Source organism: Paramisgurnus dabryanus, chromosome 20, assembly GCF_030506205.2.
Source record: "Paramisgurnus dabryanus chromosome 20, PD_genome_1.1, whole genome shotgun sequence".
In the NCBI taxonomy this organism is placed as follows: Eukaryota; Metazoa; Chordata; class Actinopteri; order Cypriniformes; family Cobitidae; genus Paramisgurnus; species Paramisgurnus dabryanus.
In genome coordinates, this window is record NC_133356.1 from 23,199,923 (window position 1) to 23,214,128 (window position 14,206).

Consider the following 14,206-nt stretch of genomic DNA (forward strand, 5'->3'; position numbering starts at 1 on the left):
AAAAGTCATCATAGTACGATTCCATTTACCTATTTTATGTGCTAATTATGAATAAAAACAGATCAACAAGCAGCTACCAACCAAACTTAATTTCAAGACAGACCGTAGTATTTTTAAAGTATTTTGAGTGAAATAAATATTTAAAAGATGGCTTTGAGCAGTAATAGCCAATCATGACGCAGCTCTCATCCACGCCCCGTCTTTGAGGCCAACTACCAATCACAGATCGAAGCTCTTTTCCACTCCCCATCTCTCGAGCCAACTGCAGATCTTTCATCTGTAAACACCGCCTTTTCACACAAAAAGCACGTTTCTCGATTCAAGCATCTCGCGCAGATTTCATGCTAGACCGGAAGTGCGAGCAGTACGCTGTCATCACACCCGTAAAGCAGTGAACACCGAGGTCATCCGTTGTCTCAAGGTGTATCTGGTCCCGTAACCTGTGGTCGTGAAGCCAGGTATGTGTCGGTTTTGGCTTTTTAAACTGAAATAACGTTTTTCACGTTTGTAAGGTTGTGTGTTCTTGACAGTCGACATTATTGTAACAGTTAGCTAACGTTAGCTTAGCCGGTTAGGGTGAAGAGGGAATTCTTATCATTGCATTGTTTACTTCGTAAATTACATAAATAAAACGCATATAGAACAACATGACAATTTTGTACTCTTACATGAAATTGAAAGAGTTGTACGTTATTGAATTGTCATTATTTGTCCTTGTCAGAATAAAACAGCTAACGCTAACAGCAGCAGCAGCAGCAGCAGCAGCTGGAGACATGCGGGTTTGTTTGCCTTCTAGATAAACTAGATGCTTTCTATTTTAAATATTAACGATGTTTAGAATCTGATGGTAAAATCTGCTGCCTCCTTTACGTATCTAAATGCACATCGTACATAATTTTTATGTAAACTACACGGACGCGAATAGCAACATGGTGTTTATGTAATACCAACACACAGTGACAGGGTCGACGTTGCTTATAAGCTATTGCTTGAGTCCTCCATTTGCATCTGTATTGTTAAACCCTATACTTTCTTTCTTGATTGCAATGATCTTTCGGTTTGGAATATTATATGACCTTATACGTCGATTGACTTTAACACATACTTGTTTATGATCTTTTCAGAAATTGAATAGGATGTCTGGAGATATACCTCTGAATATCAACATTAAGGAACCACGATGGGACCAGAGCACATTTATGGGCCGGGCTCAGCACTTCTTTATGGTGACGGACCCAAGGAATGTGCTTCTTTCCAGTGAGGTTTTAGAGGATGCCAGAGTTACTGTGGAGAACTACAGGTCTGAGATCTTTCACCACATTCACTATGTAAATATAGGAATTGTTAACATACACATTACCATTGGAAATGTTTAGGGTGTAATAAGTATACATGTTGACTTTCCTCATATAGCACAGATGTGTTGTTTGAAACTAAACAGTGGTGATCAGGCCTCACATCTTTGCACCCTTGGTCTTAAATTAACTTATGTATATAAAAAACTGTGAACATTAATAATGCATGATGCACATTAATAAAATAGGAACTATGATGCAAGATAAATCAAGTAAATGTGTTATAAGATGTTAAACATGTTATTTTGTATAAAAATGATGTATTAAAGCTGCGCTTTTCTTCACAGGACGGGAATCGTAAAGCCTGGGCTTACAGAGGATCAACTATGGAGGGCCAAATACATCTACGACTCTGCATTCCACCCAGACACCGGGGAGAAAATGCTGCTAGTCGGACGCATGTCTGCCCAAGTCCCCATGAACATGACCATTACGGGTTGCATGCTTACGTTTTATAGGTGGGAGCACTGCTGCGCTGGGTTACAGTAAAGAGAAAGTGTGTGAAAGCTTAGACTGTTAGAAATTAGAGCCAAAAAAAGAAAGGATAGTTTTCCATTTCGCTGCCCAGTTGCGGAATCATACTTTACAAATGAGTCATCATGGAAAAAAAACTCCTAGCAAAACATCTGTGGATTGATTCAGGACCTTGTACTTTTACTATAGGAGAATTGTATATAAAACAAAAGTAGACTATGGATGTAGTTTTGCTTATAAAACTGGAAGGAAATTCTTTTAGACTAAAACTACGTTTTCTTGCAGTTCTTAGTGCTTTAGTGGAAACATCGTTTTACTTACATAAGTGAGTCATTTTTGAATGAGTCATTTTGGGAGAGACCAACATCTGATTCATATTACAAGCTTTTGATGACTTCTGCTTTGTGTACAAAAAAATAGAGTTTGAATTATGGGTAGTCTCTCTCTGACAAAGCTAGTTAAATCTAGGGATGTAACGATTCAATCGCGATTCAATCGCGGTCCCCATTAAAAATGCCTGTCTGAAATCGATTCTGAATCGCAAGGCTGCGATTCTTTGTTTTATGCACAGCTTGTGTATGTACTACTGCATTTGGTCAGTAGGAAGTCCTTATCAATCTAAAATCATTATGAGTCGGAGTCGTTTATAACGTGCATTTAAAAAAGCAACACTCGTTAAGCAAAATCATTCAAAATATTCTTTATTATCATGAAAATACCTGAAACAATTTGAAGAACAGCGTATACATATTCCTGTGTAGACATTTCCTGGAATAGTGTTATAATAGTGGTTTCACCGTAATTCATTCAAATTCATTCATTGAGAAAACGCGCATTTGCACGGTTAATCGTTACACCCCTAGTTAAATCGTTTACTGCTTAAAAGTTTTTGAGTTCTCTTACTGTGTTTACCTTTTCTCTCTCTATTTTCTATGTTTTCAGGACCACCCCAGCTGTGGTGTTTTGGCAGTGGGTTAACCAGTCTTTCAACGCCGTAGTCAACTACACTAACCGCAGTGGAGACGCACCGCTTACTGTAAAGTATGAATGCTAAGATCACTTCTAGAAACATTCTAGCTACAGCTTTCAGAAAGTGGAAGTGAAAGCCTGACATGGATGTCAAGTATGCAATGCATACTCGAAATGTGACCTCTGCATTTAACCCATTAACACACACCCGGAGCAGTGGGCAGCGCCCATGAAGCAATTAGGGTTAAGGTGCCTTTCTCAAGGGCACCACAGTCGCAACCTGCCAGTGTTTCAAACATGTCTGTTGGTATATTGCACTGTTTAGTGTCCTGACAGCTATCGCATGAGCCACATTGCATTAATGATAAAAAATCGTAAACCGTTATGTATTAAAATTTAGTATGTAGTTTATTTGCATTTCCTTTTTGCTAATGCCTTTGTTCACCATTTTATAATTCAATTATCTCACTGGCTGTGTGATTCTTTCACTATAAACATCAGCTTATGGTGGTTATGCTGTGAGGCTTGTATTCTTTACTGTTCTGCCTAAAATCATCCTTAAAAGATAAACCCACCCGCTGCACTATTCAACATCATTGCTGATGAAATGAAAGCGGTGCGTTCTGTCATGTCAGTGTAATATCACCTTGAGAAATATTGATGGTATTGATTTTCTTTGTATACGTTTGTATTGTTGCAGTCAGCTTGGAGCAGCCTATGTCAGTGCTACTACAGGAGCTGTTATAACAGCGCTTGGATTGAAGTCTTTGACCAAGGTGTGTCCCTTCCCTAAACTGTCACAGTATTTGATATTATAAGTCATGCTTTGGTAAACTTAGCATTTTAAAGATAATACTGATTCCTAGCAGCTTTCGCATATAGGATGAATGCTGTTTTTTTTGTTACTGGTACTAGATATTTTGTTTGTGATTATTGAAGTCTGTCATGTGTTTTAGCCTGCAGCCTTTACAGAAAATGATCCAGGCTTTTGACTGTGCTGTTGTACATGTTCAGGACAAGTTTGAGTGATGTCAGTAGTAACATGTTCCTAACGTAATATATCTATCTAAGTACAATACTGTCTTTCCGCAGCACTTGCCTGCCATCATCGGCCGTTTTGTTCCATTCGCTGCAGTGGCAGCAGCAAACTGTATTAACATACCCTTCATGAGACAACGGTAAGTGTTTAGGGTGAGAAAGGTATTTTGATAAATTTGATATATATATTATCTGTGGGTCCATTTCATTGTTTCAAGTAGGATGTTTTTCTTTTCTGAATTCCTCCTCACAGAGAGCTGAAACACGGTATTCCTATTACTGATGCCGAAGGAAAACGGCTTGGAGAATCAACAAAAGCTGCCCAGCAAGCTATCGTACAGGTGGTTGTGTCTCGTATCGGCATGGCAGTGCCAGCCATGGGTAAGAACAGTGCATGATTCAACCAAGATTGTTTTTTTCCGGTTAACTCTTTCCCCGCCAGCGTTTAAAAAAAAAGTTGTAAGCCAGCGCCAGCATTTTTCATGATTTTCATAAAAGTTTAATGCCTTCCAGAAAATGTTCTTCTTTAAATGTATAAACATGCAATATATCAAATGAAAGAACAGACCCAGACATTTTGAGCAAAAAGCTGAGATAATTCCTTTTTTGCGAAGGACTTCTTCATACACGGAGTTCTTTCTTTTTCACATGAGGCGTTACAGATAGGGGCATTTTGGACATACTGTAACAAATGATCTGTGGGTTATTTTAAGCCGAAATTTCATTGACACATTCTAGGCACACCTGAGACTTATATTACATCTTGTAAAAATGGCATTATAATATTGGCCCTTTAAACAACATAGCAAAACTTGTCTTAATGCCACAGTGTTGTTTTGAAGCTACAGATATCTTTGCATAGGAGAAAGATATATTTATATGATACTATAAGTGACACTTTTAAATGTTGTATCAAGTGGAGTTTGTATTTACAAATGTTTATTTCCATAATATATTATAATATATCACTAAATTGAACAAAGAAGCAGAAATGTGTGAGATCTCTCATTGTTGTCATCTTAATGGATTTGTTTTCATACAGCTATTCCTCCAGTTATTATGAATGCCTTAGAGAAGAAAGCCTTCATGAAGGTAAGGACCACAAAATGTTTCATTTTGAATATTAAGCTATGTTTACATGACAACAATGTAGCAAAAACAGAAAAGCTTTTCCTTTGCGTTTATGGAAAATTTCACACACACACACACACACAACAACGCTGTCAAAAGGGTCTGCATTTACACGAATCCGTGAAAACAACTAAGTACTCTGTATTATTTGTAGCAGGCCAGTAGATGGCGATGTTACCTTGTAAAGAAGCACTACATTACTGTGCACGTACACATTCATCTACAGAGCAATAGATACAAACAATCAAGATGGCGAAAGCATCAAGCAGTATTGTTTAGATTGACGATGAGGTAGGTTTAATACTACTTGCTAGGATAGCACCAGTATGCTCATGGCGGCCTGAGTTTGTTTCCCGTCTCTGAGGTTCTTTGCCGGTCCGCTGCCATATCTCCATTCAGTGCTTTCCTGTCTACGCTCCACTATACTGTCCAAATAAAGCCCAAAAAACATAACGTTAAAAAAAGTTTATTATTACAAAGTGGCCCTGTACTATAAAGCACCAACATTTTGTAAACTTTGTTGAAGAAGCATTAATAAACGGTCTTGAGCAGCACAAACATTCCTGTAGGCCAGCATTGCTGTTTTTATTATACTTGCGCATGCCTATAGACAGTCTTAACACTTGCGTATGGCATCGCTGTTATCACATATCGTTATCTAAAACTTGCACTTTAAAATTCGTCTTCAAAAGTTTCCATTTTTAGGACCCAAAAAATGTGTTGTCGTGTAAACAAATAGCCAAAGAGAAAAAAACTTGTAAATGGCCCCTAAAGGGGGTCGCACACCGGACGAGAAGCGCCGTGCCGCATTGCGTCTAGGACAACTCGGAGGTATCGTACACCACGAGTGCACATTAAATAGCGCGAACTTAGTCACATAGCGTCTACTGAAAAACAGGGCTTAAAAACGAAAAAAATTATCAATCGTTTCACTCCGAGCAGAATCGATATTTTAACGTTTCCGTTTTTGCGTTCCTCATTGAACATTTACGTTCCGAAAACGGTTTACTTAGAAAAAATACCGGTTAATAACGTTATTTTAATTCAGGCTATACTTTAACAAATGCATGCATCCAGACTAATTTTCACACAAAAATAATAACATAACACATTATATAACTAAACTTCAACATTTCATTAATTGTTAAAACCACAAAAGAAATACCTGCATTCATTTTAAGTATAAACAGCTGAAAAAACGACCCGTTTTCAACCATGTCTTTTACTGGTTGAACCCGCAGCATACTCTGCTGGATGTTTATGTTAAATGTGCCTCTGTAAGTTACCTCAGTGATTCCTGGCTACTGTTCTTCTCCCCCACATCCTTCAATATTGCAGACAGACTTGTTAAGACAGCTTGTCGTAAGAAAAATAATAACGAAAAGGAATTTCTTGGTGGCGACCCATCTAAAAAGTTATTGACAGTGGTATAAGTCCCCTGGCTTTTTTGAGTTACAGTTTGCATCTTCATATTTCCAAGCAAGTTTTAACTTAAACATACCTCTGAACATTTGATGGGTAGCTTTGTGGTTATTTAAGACAAATGCTATCGGGCCGGAGACTCGATGACTGCTGCGCGGGCATTTCACTCACGCTATGTGTCAAAGTCACTCACGCTTCATGCGTCAAAGTCACATGTTGTACTGTTCAAATCATGATTGGTCACTGATAAGTACAATATTAAAGAAAACGATAAAATAACGTTATTAACCGGTTAATGGTAATTTTAAATAAACGTTTCTGTTCAGAACGATTAAAATTGATTTTGTTTTCGTTTTCGTTTTTGTTCCTGTTAAAATTTCGTTCGTTTCCGGTTTTCGTTCCTTGAACCGGTTCAGAGCCCTGCTGAAAAATGCTAAATATATGTTAGCAGCCAATTTTAATCGTTAATGATTTGGGACAAATATGATGTTTTTAATGTTAAACTATGTGAGTGGCGCAGCAGGGATTTGACCAACTTCCTGAGTCGTAGCTGCGGTGTGCGTATTCTCATAGAAAACAAATTGTTTTTTAGCATGGCGCTAAGCTGCTTGGTCAGTGTGCGATCCCCTTTAGACTCCCAGCATTATGGATGTGTTTAAACTGTGCATAATAAATCCTTTTCTCTCTCTCTTAGCGGTTCCCAGTTCTCAACGCCCCAGTACAAGTTGGACTTGTTGGATTTTGGTATGTTTTTAGGCAGTGATACATTTTGTTTTGGTGCAAACACAGTGATTACAATAGATGAATAAATAATAAAAAAAAATATTTTCCCACAGTCTTGTGTTTGCCACTCCACTTTGCTGTGCTCTGTTCCCACAGAAGAGGTGAGAGCTTGTATAATAAACCTTGATTGACATACTGAATCTGGTAATGCACTGTTTTGACTCTTTCTGTTTTTGTCAAGTTCGATGAAGGTGAGCGGTCTGGAGCCTGAGCTTCAAGAGAGGATACGACAGAGCAGTCCTCACACCACCACTGTTTATTTTAACAAGGGTCTGTAGAGCCCTAAGGTGGAGGCCCATACTGATGTACTCCACTGCACTGGAGGTTAGTGGGCACAATAAAAAGTGTAGTATTTTTTTTTCTGGGCTGTATTAAATTATATATTCCTGCCACTTTTACCCATGTTATTGTGTAATCCTAAACGACTCTCTTATGTATACAATTTTGACTAGGATTTGCTGCTGCATTTAGTTGTTTTAGTTGAAGAGGCTTGAATGTCAACTGCTGCATTGATGCTTTAAGCACCATAACTGATTTCCATGCACACAAATTTACATCAGATTATAGAGTGCTTGATGTTACGCCACATGCTTTTTTACACTCCATGCTTTATCTTTATTTTACATTTATTTATTCTAGCATATGCATATTCTCTGTAAATGCTTTTTGTGCACTTCCTAAGGTTTGTAGTTCAAAAATCTGCCCACTGCCACTGACATGAAGACGAAAACAGAAATCAATTTTCTATTAAATTTGTATTTAACTTTATTTTGCCAGAATAAACACATCCACTTTATATAATCCTGTATGTGCCACTCAAGTGCACTTACGCTGTTGATGCAGTGTGCTTCTGTTTCATGACAAACGCACCACATTGAAATTTAAACTATTTGACAAATCTAACCGATGTACATTTGTACTTTCAAAAGGCTTTACAGTACTGAAGTTAATCATTGAAGTCATTGCAAAAGTTAAACTTGATGTAAGGTTATGTGGATGATGTTGTTTGTGATGAAGAATGATGAAGGGGTTAAACTAATATTTATTGTAATAGGTAATATTAACATTAATATGGTTGTATGAATAATTTCACCAGTATAGAGGCACTACATATCTCAATCAGTAACAGCAAGTTACAGGAACAGAGATGCCTCTATGGATTTAAATCTGTTTATCTACATTTCAAAAGAAGAAGGTGCTTCATATGTCCTATTTTGTTTGTTTGTGCTCTACATCCGACTGACAAATATGTAAACAAAGAAATCAGATTTATTCATCATATGGATCTCTGTGATGTGTTGTACCAATACTAACTATATACAGTATGATGTCATTTTGTAAGGTATATACTGATGCCCTATATTCTTGTAACTTGAGCTTATATGATCAAACTGTTCCTGACATATTGTGGTAATGTTACAGTGTGTAGTTTTTGTTGTTTGGTTTTGTGTTTATGTGGAGGAAGTTAACAAACCTATAAGTTGTACTTTTATTGTAGAAATGCACACTTTGATGTGGATATTCTCTATATGTACTCTGGGAGGCAAACCTTTTTGGGCGTTATACCCAAGCACATTATGTTACTCAGCATTTGACGTATATGCTGTTAGAAAAGCACAAGTGGTGCCTAGTTTTAGCACATTTAATGCACATTTTCCTTGTCACTATGATAATCGTTTATTTCTATATAAAATGAATATATAGAAGTGTTAAATATTTATGCAGATATGACTATTTGATTGTGATTTGTGTCTTATCTCATCTGGCTGCCCTGTTTAAATCGAAACCCTCAGACCAGTTAAATCACATGTAGTGTCAAGACTCATTCTTTACTCAATAACCCACAATCTACCAGCAAAGTTCCCTTCGTCACATTCAATTAATTTTACAAAATTGTTCTACAGTAATTTAATTATAAAGGACTCAGAATTTCTGATACTTTAACAATCACACACAACCCAGCTTAGAGTTTGGAGCATTTAACTACCATTACTTTATCCTTGTTTTGTGGTTGGATGTAGGCTTCGGGTGGATGCTTTATGATTGTAAATTGCACTAAAAAAAATTATTGAGAAGAGAATTTACACTGGTTATTAATGTATAAAATCAGGGCTCATAGTTGTCCATCACGAATAAAATAAAATTTTGTTTGTACTTTGATCTAAATTTACTTTAAATTTGAAATCAACTTGAATTTGTTGCACCAAATACCCTTTTACAACAATTAGCCATTGCCAAAGAAAACAGTTCTTGGATGTTTTGATGCAAACTTGCTTGACACGCATATTTATTAATAGATCTCCAGTTGTTTAAACAAAACACAGCAATTAATGTAATTTTGAAGTAACATGGGTACAGCTGTTGTACCGTAAAGACCCACATTAGCACAATAATATGGATATTTTTGGTGCTTATTGCATGTTTTATTTTTTCCAGCATTTGTATTGTTTTGTTACATTCTTGTGTGTATTTTATCTGGAACTATGTAATAAAGAAATAAAGCAATGTCTGTGACTATTTTCTCTCTTTTGTTAAAGTGCACCCATTTCATTGCATGTGTTTGCGTGTTTTTTGGTAAAAAGAAAACAATTTTCCCACATAGCGTACATTTTTTGTAGAACCAGATATACTGCCTTCCTCAAACATTTTGATTTTGTACAATGCTCATTGATTTGAAAAGCGCTGTGTCCCTGATTGGCCAGCTAATGCCTTACGCAAAACTAATCCAAATTTGATAGTTTGATCTTTGACACCTGTTTTTTAATAGATTATGTAAACAAGGAACTTAAAACTGTAGTACTTATAACTTTCTATACATGCATAGTATTATATAGTCCTGTGTTGATGTTTTCCATCTTAAAGTTAAATAAAGAGAGATATTTGTTTGATGTAGTAGCACGTTTATTGCTCATTGTAATCTCAACTGCCTTGAAACCTTTAGCTGCTCACTGACCAAATACCAGCTGGTATGTAAATATGTGTTGGCCTCAAATCTGCTCTCTCAACATAGAGTTTAGAGTCAGACTATCATTAATACACATACCACCATTAACCCACCAGTACAGCAGCAGGCAATCAAAGAAATCCAATGCGGTGAAAAACAACCATGCAATAATCCCTGACAAGCTACTTTTAAAGTGCAACAACAAATATTATTATTCTTGTTCTTTGCCCAGTTACACAATATTATTATTATTATTCTTAGTTCATAGTTTAATGAGGCCACATAAATAGAGTGCCGCAGGGATTATATATTTTTGTAGGCCAACCGCAGAAATGAACGGGACACTGGTTCACTCACTGGAAAGCCCATTCATTTTATTTGTAGACTTTTGGATTATTGCAAAAATAAGCTTGGTGTTTAACAAAAATAAACAATGTTTTTGTCCAGCAAGATCATCTTCACAGATGAACACAACTTTTATTAAAGATTTTTTTCTAGTAAGCGCATTTAGACTTCATAAAAATTGTGTTCATCTGGGAAGATTATTTTGCTGGACAGTGTCATAAACTTTTGTGATAATCCAAAAGTCTATAGGAAAAATAAATGATATTTTTAGCTGGGAACCTGCATCCCGTGATCTTCCAGGTTGGCCTAAAAAAATATGTCATCCTTGCAGTACTTTACAAGCTAAACTGTGGCGTTGACATTTAATTCCTAATGTCGACTAATCCATGCCAAGTACCTAAATAAACTGAGTGTTTGTCTTGATTCACAGCATTATTAGTATGAGGTTTATGTCTATGAATTGTGACTCAAGTACACAGGAGAACTTTTCTTCAGCTGTAGTAAACTTTTGCGTCTAATTAACTTCAACCTACTTTTCTACTACAATTTTCTTAACAGCTTCCAAAACAGACTCATTGCTGACTTTATCTCCAAACTCCTTTTCTCTGTGCTCTAGAAGAACCCCCTGAAAACAGCAAAAAACAAGAAAAAAATTATGGCAAGCTCAAAGCGAGTCAAAAATATGCTTCATTTATTTGCTCCATAAATGGTTTTATACGTAACACCTAAAAAAAATCACCTGTTTGCCAGATCCGATGACAAACACTCCTCCAAGGATGAAACCTTCTCCATTCATGTTGCCCTGGTAACCTGACTTCCATGCCCTTATGAAGTTCTGCCAAACCCCCAAACGGATGAAACCAAGCCCACCCATCTTTCTCTGCTGTGGCCCATAAAAAGCTTGCTGTGGACAAATAGACACATAAGATATTAGATACTAAAACAAATGCTAGTGTTTTGTAATACTTTCACAAGTGAAAAGCTCAGTTTTAATGTTTAAAACAACACTAATGAGTTTTTGCTCTTTGCTCCCCCTACAGGTTGGAAGCGGAATTGTCTATTACCACTGTCATAAATAATTTAGCCTACAGCAGCAAAGCTGGCTCTGATTGGATTGTAGGTCTGCCGTAAAGCAAGTTTTTGTAGTTTTCACTCGAACTACAGGACCGCGACCCGACGGTTGGAAACTTCTTTAGTGCGGTTTTGGCCGATAGAGGGCTGCAAAGCGAATGTGAAAGTGCTGTTCACCCTGTTTCGAGTGGATAAACGACAAACTTTTTTGGAAACGTTATTTTAAGGTAAAAAAAAAAACTCTTTGGTGTTGCTTTAAATCTACCAACCTTTTCATCTAAGAAAATCTCCCCTGCAAAGTGAGGCTTGAAGTCTTTAATCTCTGTACTCATTTTCTCCTTAACAACAGCATACAGAGGGACCCCGAGCTCATCCAGCTGAGGTTTCAGAGAGGACAGCTCGGAGGCTTCCTGCAGAAACACCACACAAACATTTCATCCTGTGTCCTGTTTACCAGATCATTGTGTATTATGAGGAATTTGATTACTTCACCTCTCTGCACAAAAATCATCCAGGTCGTCGTACAGCCATGATCACGGCACCAGATTTCTCCCAGAGACTTTTAGCTTTAAGAGTCTTCTCATCTGAATGAATGATAAACATAAAAATAAACATACCTTTTAATAGTCTCTTAAATTTTAGTGATTGTAATTTCTTACCATCATCTATGGATCTGAGTTCAACATTCTCCAAGTACTCCAGTGCAGCAGGTGCTGGTTTGGTCAGCAGGTAGTCAGTGTTTGCAAGTATTATGCCAGCAATGGCAGCACCCACAGCGCCAAGGCCTAGTGACCACATGGCCATGGCAATTATCTCGCCGTCCAGAACGGATGATGTCACTGCGGTGAGGATATATGGTAGGTTATAAAAACACAATTTCAAGAACAACAAACAGTCATTTGTAGGTTAAAGTTACATTCTCAACATTCCCGACTAAAATAAGTCATGCGGTTTCAAAAACCTGTTTTCAAATCTTTATATAATTACTGAAGGCAATCACATCTTTACTATAATAATACATCTTATACCAAGAAATGCTGGAACGAGACCAGTTTCTGTGTCTTACTAAAGGAAGCCTCACTGTTTTGGCTCTCCCTTGATAATTGCAGATTTGTCGAAAAATAACGAAAACATGAAGTGTTGACAGAAGTGGGCAAGATTAATGTCTTGGATTGTGGCTGCTGGATGGACATGGTCAGTGAAACACACTTTAAAGAAAAATGTGTCTTATACAAGTCTGCTTCTAGTCTGTGTCGAGACACAGCTGATGTCGAGTTTAGAGAGAATCTACACCCACCAAGTACACTTCTTATATTAACAGATATTTTTCCTTTTGGCAACAAATGTGTCAGATGTTTAAAGCATAATTGTATTGCAAAGGCCATTGCAAAGGTCCAGGGTGAGTTTAGCGAACCATTCCAGATCACTTCAGTGGAATATTCTGGAGATGAAAGGAAATAGTGTCCCTCAATGTTTGCTTATTTTTATAAAGTATTTAAAAACAAGTGCAAACACAGTCACTGTAGGTCACTGTTAAATTCATGCATCTATATAGCAATGTTTTTGGAAATGCAGTCTCAAGTCTTCAACTGTAGATCACATGATTTATTATAAGAATCTTTATCAGGCAAAATACTCCATAACTACTCCATTCAACTACAATAAATACAGTAATATTAAATTGTAAGGCCCACTTTGATTTATGTGCTTTTATGCACGCATGTCTTTGGTTTACTGCAGTGTCTGAACAATAACATATATCGAGTAGGCAATTAGCACGAGAGACACAACTTGGACCCGCAGAGCAGCATGGAGATGAACCATGCGTCCCAATTTGAATATCATCAGTACTAAATTCAAAATTAGATTTAGTATTTCCCATCTCTGTTAATGCACTCAAATGTTCATACTTTCCCATAACAAAAACAGTATCTTACAACCTTTAAGGGCATATCAGGCGAATTGGAACGCAGGGTTAATGTTTTGCTATGATAAGACAGTGCATCTACGTACATCCAGTAAACACCTTCTAGTTAGCTTATTTATTTAGCCAGCGCACAGCATAGACAGATAAAAGTATAGAAGGTATAATGCTGTACGTTAAAATCCTCATAATCAGCATTAAAACAGTGCGTTTATGCGTTTGTGAAACAAAATAAAGCAATAATACTCACCACTTGCAGCTCAAGTTCAACTGTTGTCAAACTACGGTTACAGAACGCATTGCAACTGGCACGTACGAAATACGAAAGTTGCGTTTGAGTTTATCTAAATAGCGCGAGAGCGATTCGTAAGCACAACTCTCGCGATACTCTGATGTCATATGCCGAGTGATATACGCAGCACTGGATGAAATCAAGAACGCAAGACGAGCCTGTCCTTAAAGGCACAGACTACAAAAATTATGCAAAAGCAATTACTGATATTTTTATTGTAGCTTTATAAACAAATACAACAGTGAAAAGTCTTCGACGAATCAAGAAATCTTTACATTGCCCAGCTGATATATTTTATGAATTACAAAGTGCAGACACAAGAAAACTGCGGCTGCAGTGCTGTATAAAATACTCTTGAGATGAAACTGACGTGTTGGGTTAAACAAATAACTAGGCTTAAAGTGTTTGGCTAGTTTAAAGCAAAATAAAAATTTTAATGTTGTACATTAGGCTACAAA

General features: G+C 37.0%; 2 protein-coding genes across 3 annotated transcripts; one reads left to right on the forward strand and one right to left on the reverse strand.

The window, feature by feature from the left end:
- Positions 1-276: 276 nt before the first annotated feature.
- sfxn3 (sideroflexin 3) lies at positions 277-9,686 on the forward strand. 2 transcript variants are annotated; one of them, XM_065297145.2, is made up of 12 exons: positions 277-458; positions 1,125-1,300; positions 1,643-1,813; positions 2,772-2,870; positions 3,499-3,574; positions 3,891-3,976; positions 4,090-4,217; positions 4,879-4,928; positions 7,084-7,133; positions 7,226-7,273; positions 7,354-7,496; positions 7,625-9,686. In XM_065297145.2, the coding sequence occupies exons 2-11, from the start codon at positions 1,137-1,139 to the stop codon at positions 7,448-7,450; spliced, it is 969 nt and encodes a 322-aa protein (XP_065153217.1). In that variant the 5' UTR covers positions 277-458; positions 1,125-1,136; the 3' UTR covers positions 7,451-7,496; positions 7,625-9,686. The 2 variants fall into 2 exon arrangements, with proteins under 2 accessions (XP_065153217.1, XP_065153216.1); XM_065297144.2 differs by having other exon boundaries at positions 279-458; positions 7,354-9,686.
- Positions 9,687-10,051: 365 nt separating this feature from the next.
- selenou1a (selenoprotein U 1a) lies at positions 10,052-13,840 on the reverse strand. The gene is made up of 6 exons (XM_065297146.1): positions 13,707-13,840; positions 12,192-12,371; positions 12,025-12,116; positions 11,802-11,942; positions 11,201-11,365; positions 10,052-11,086 (listed from the first exon to the last, which is right to left on the reverse strand). Exons 2-6 carry the CDS (start codon positions 12,334-12,336, stop codon positions 10,991-10,993), a joined length of 639 nt encoding a protein of 212 aa, XP_065153218.1. The 5' UTR covers positions 12,337-12,371; positions 13,707-13,840; the 3' UTR covers positions 10,052-10,990.
- Positions 13,841-14,206: the final 366 nt, after the last annotated feature.

What these genes read in the sequence shown, in the direction of transcription:
- sfxn3 (XM_065297145.2), top strand. Translation starts at nt 1,137, where the DNA reads ATGTCTGGAGATATACCTCTGAATATCAACATTAAGGAACCACGATGG. An exon ending in AGAAGAAAGCCTTCATGAAG is followed by an intron (nt 4,929 to 7,083) that starts GTAAGGACCACA and finishes TCTCTCTCTTAG; the next exon opens with CGGTTCCCAGTTCTCAACGC. An exon ending in GCTCTGTTCCCACAGAAGAG is followed by an intron (nt 7,274 to 7,353) that starts GTGAGAGCTTGT and finishes GTTTTTGTCAAG; the next exon opens with TTCGATGAAGGTGAGCGGTC.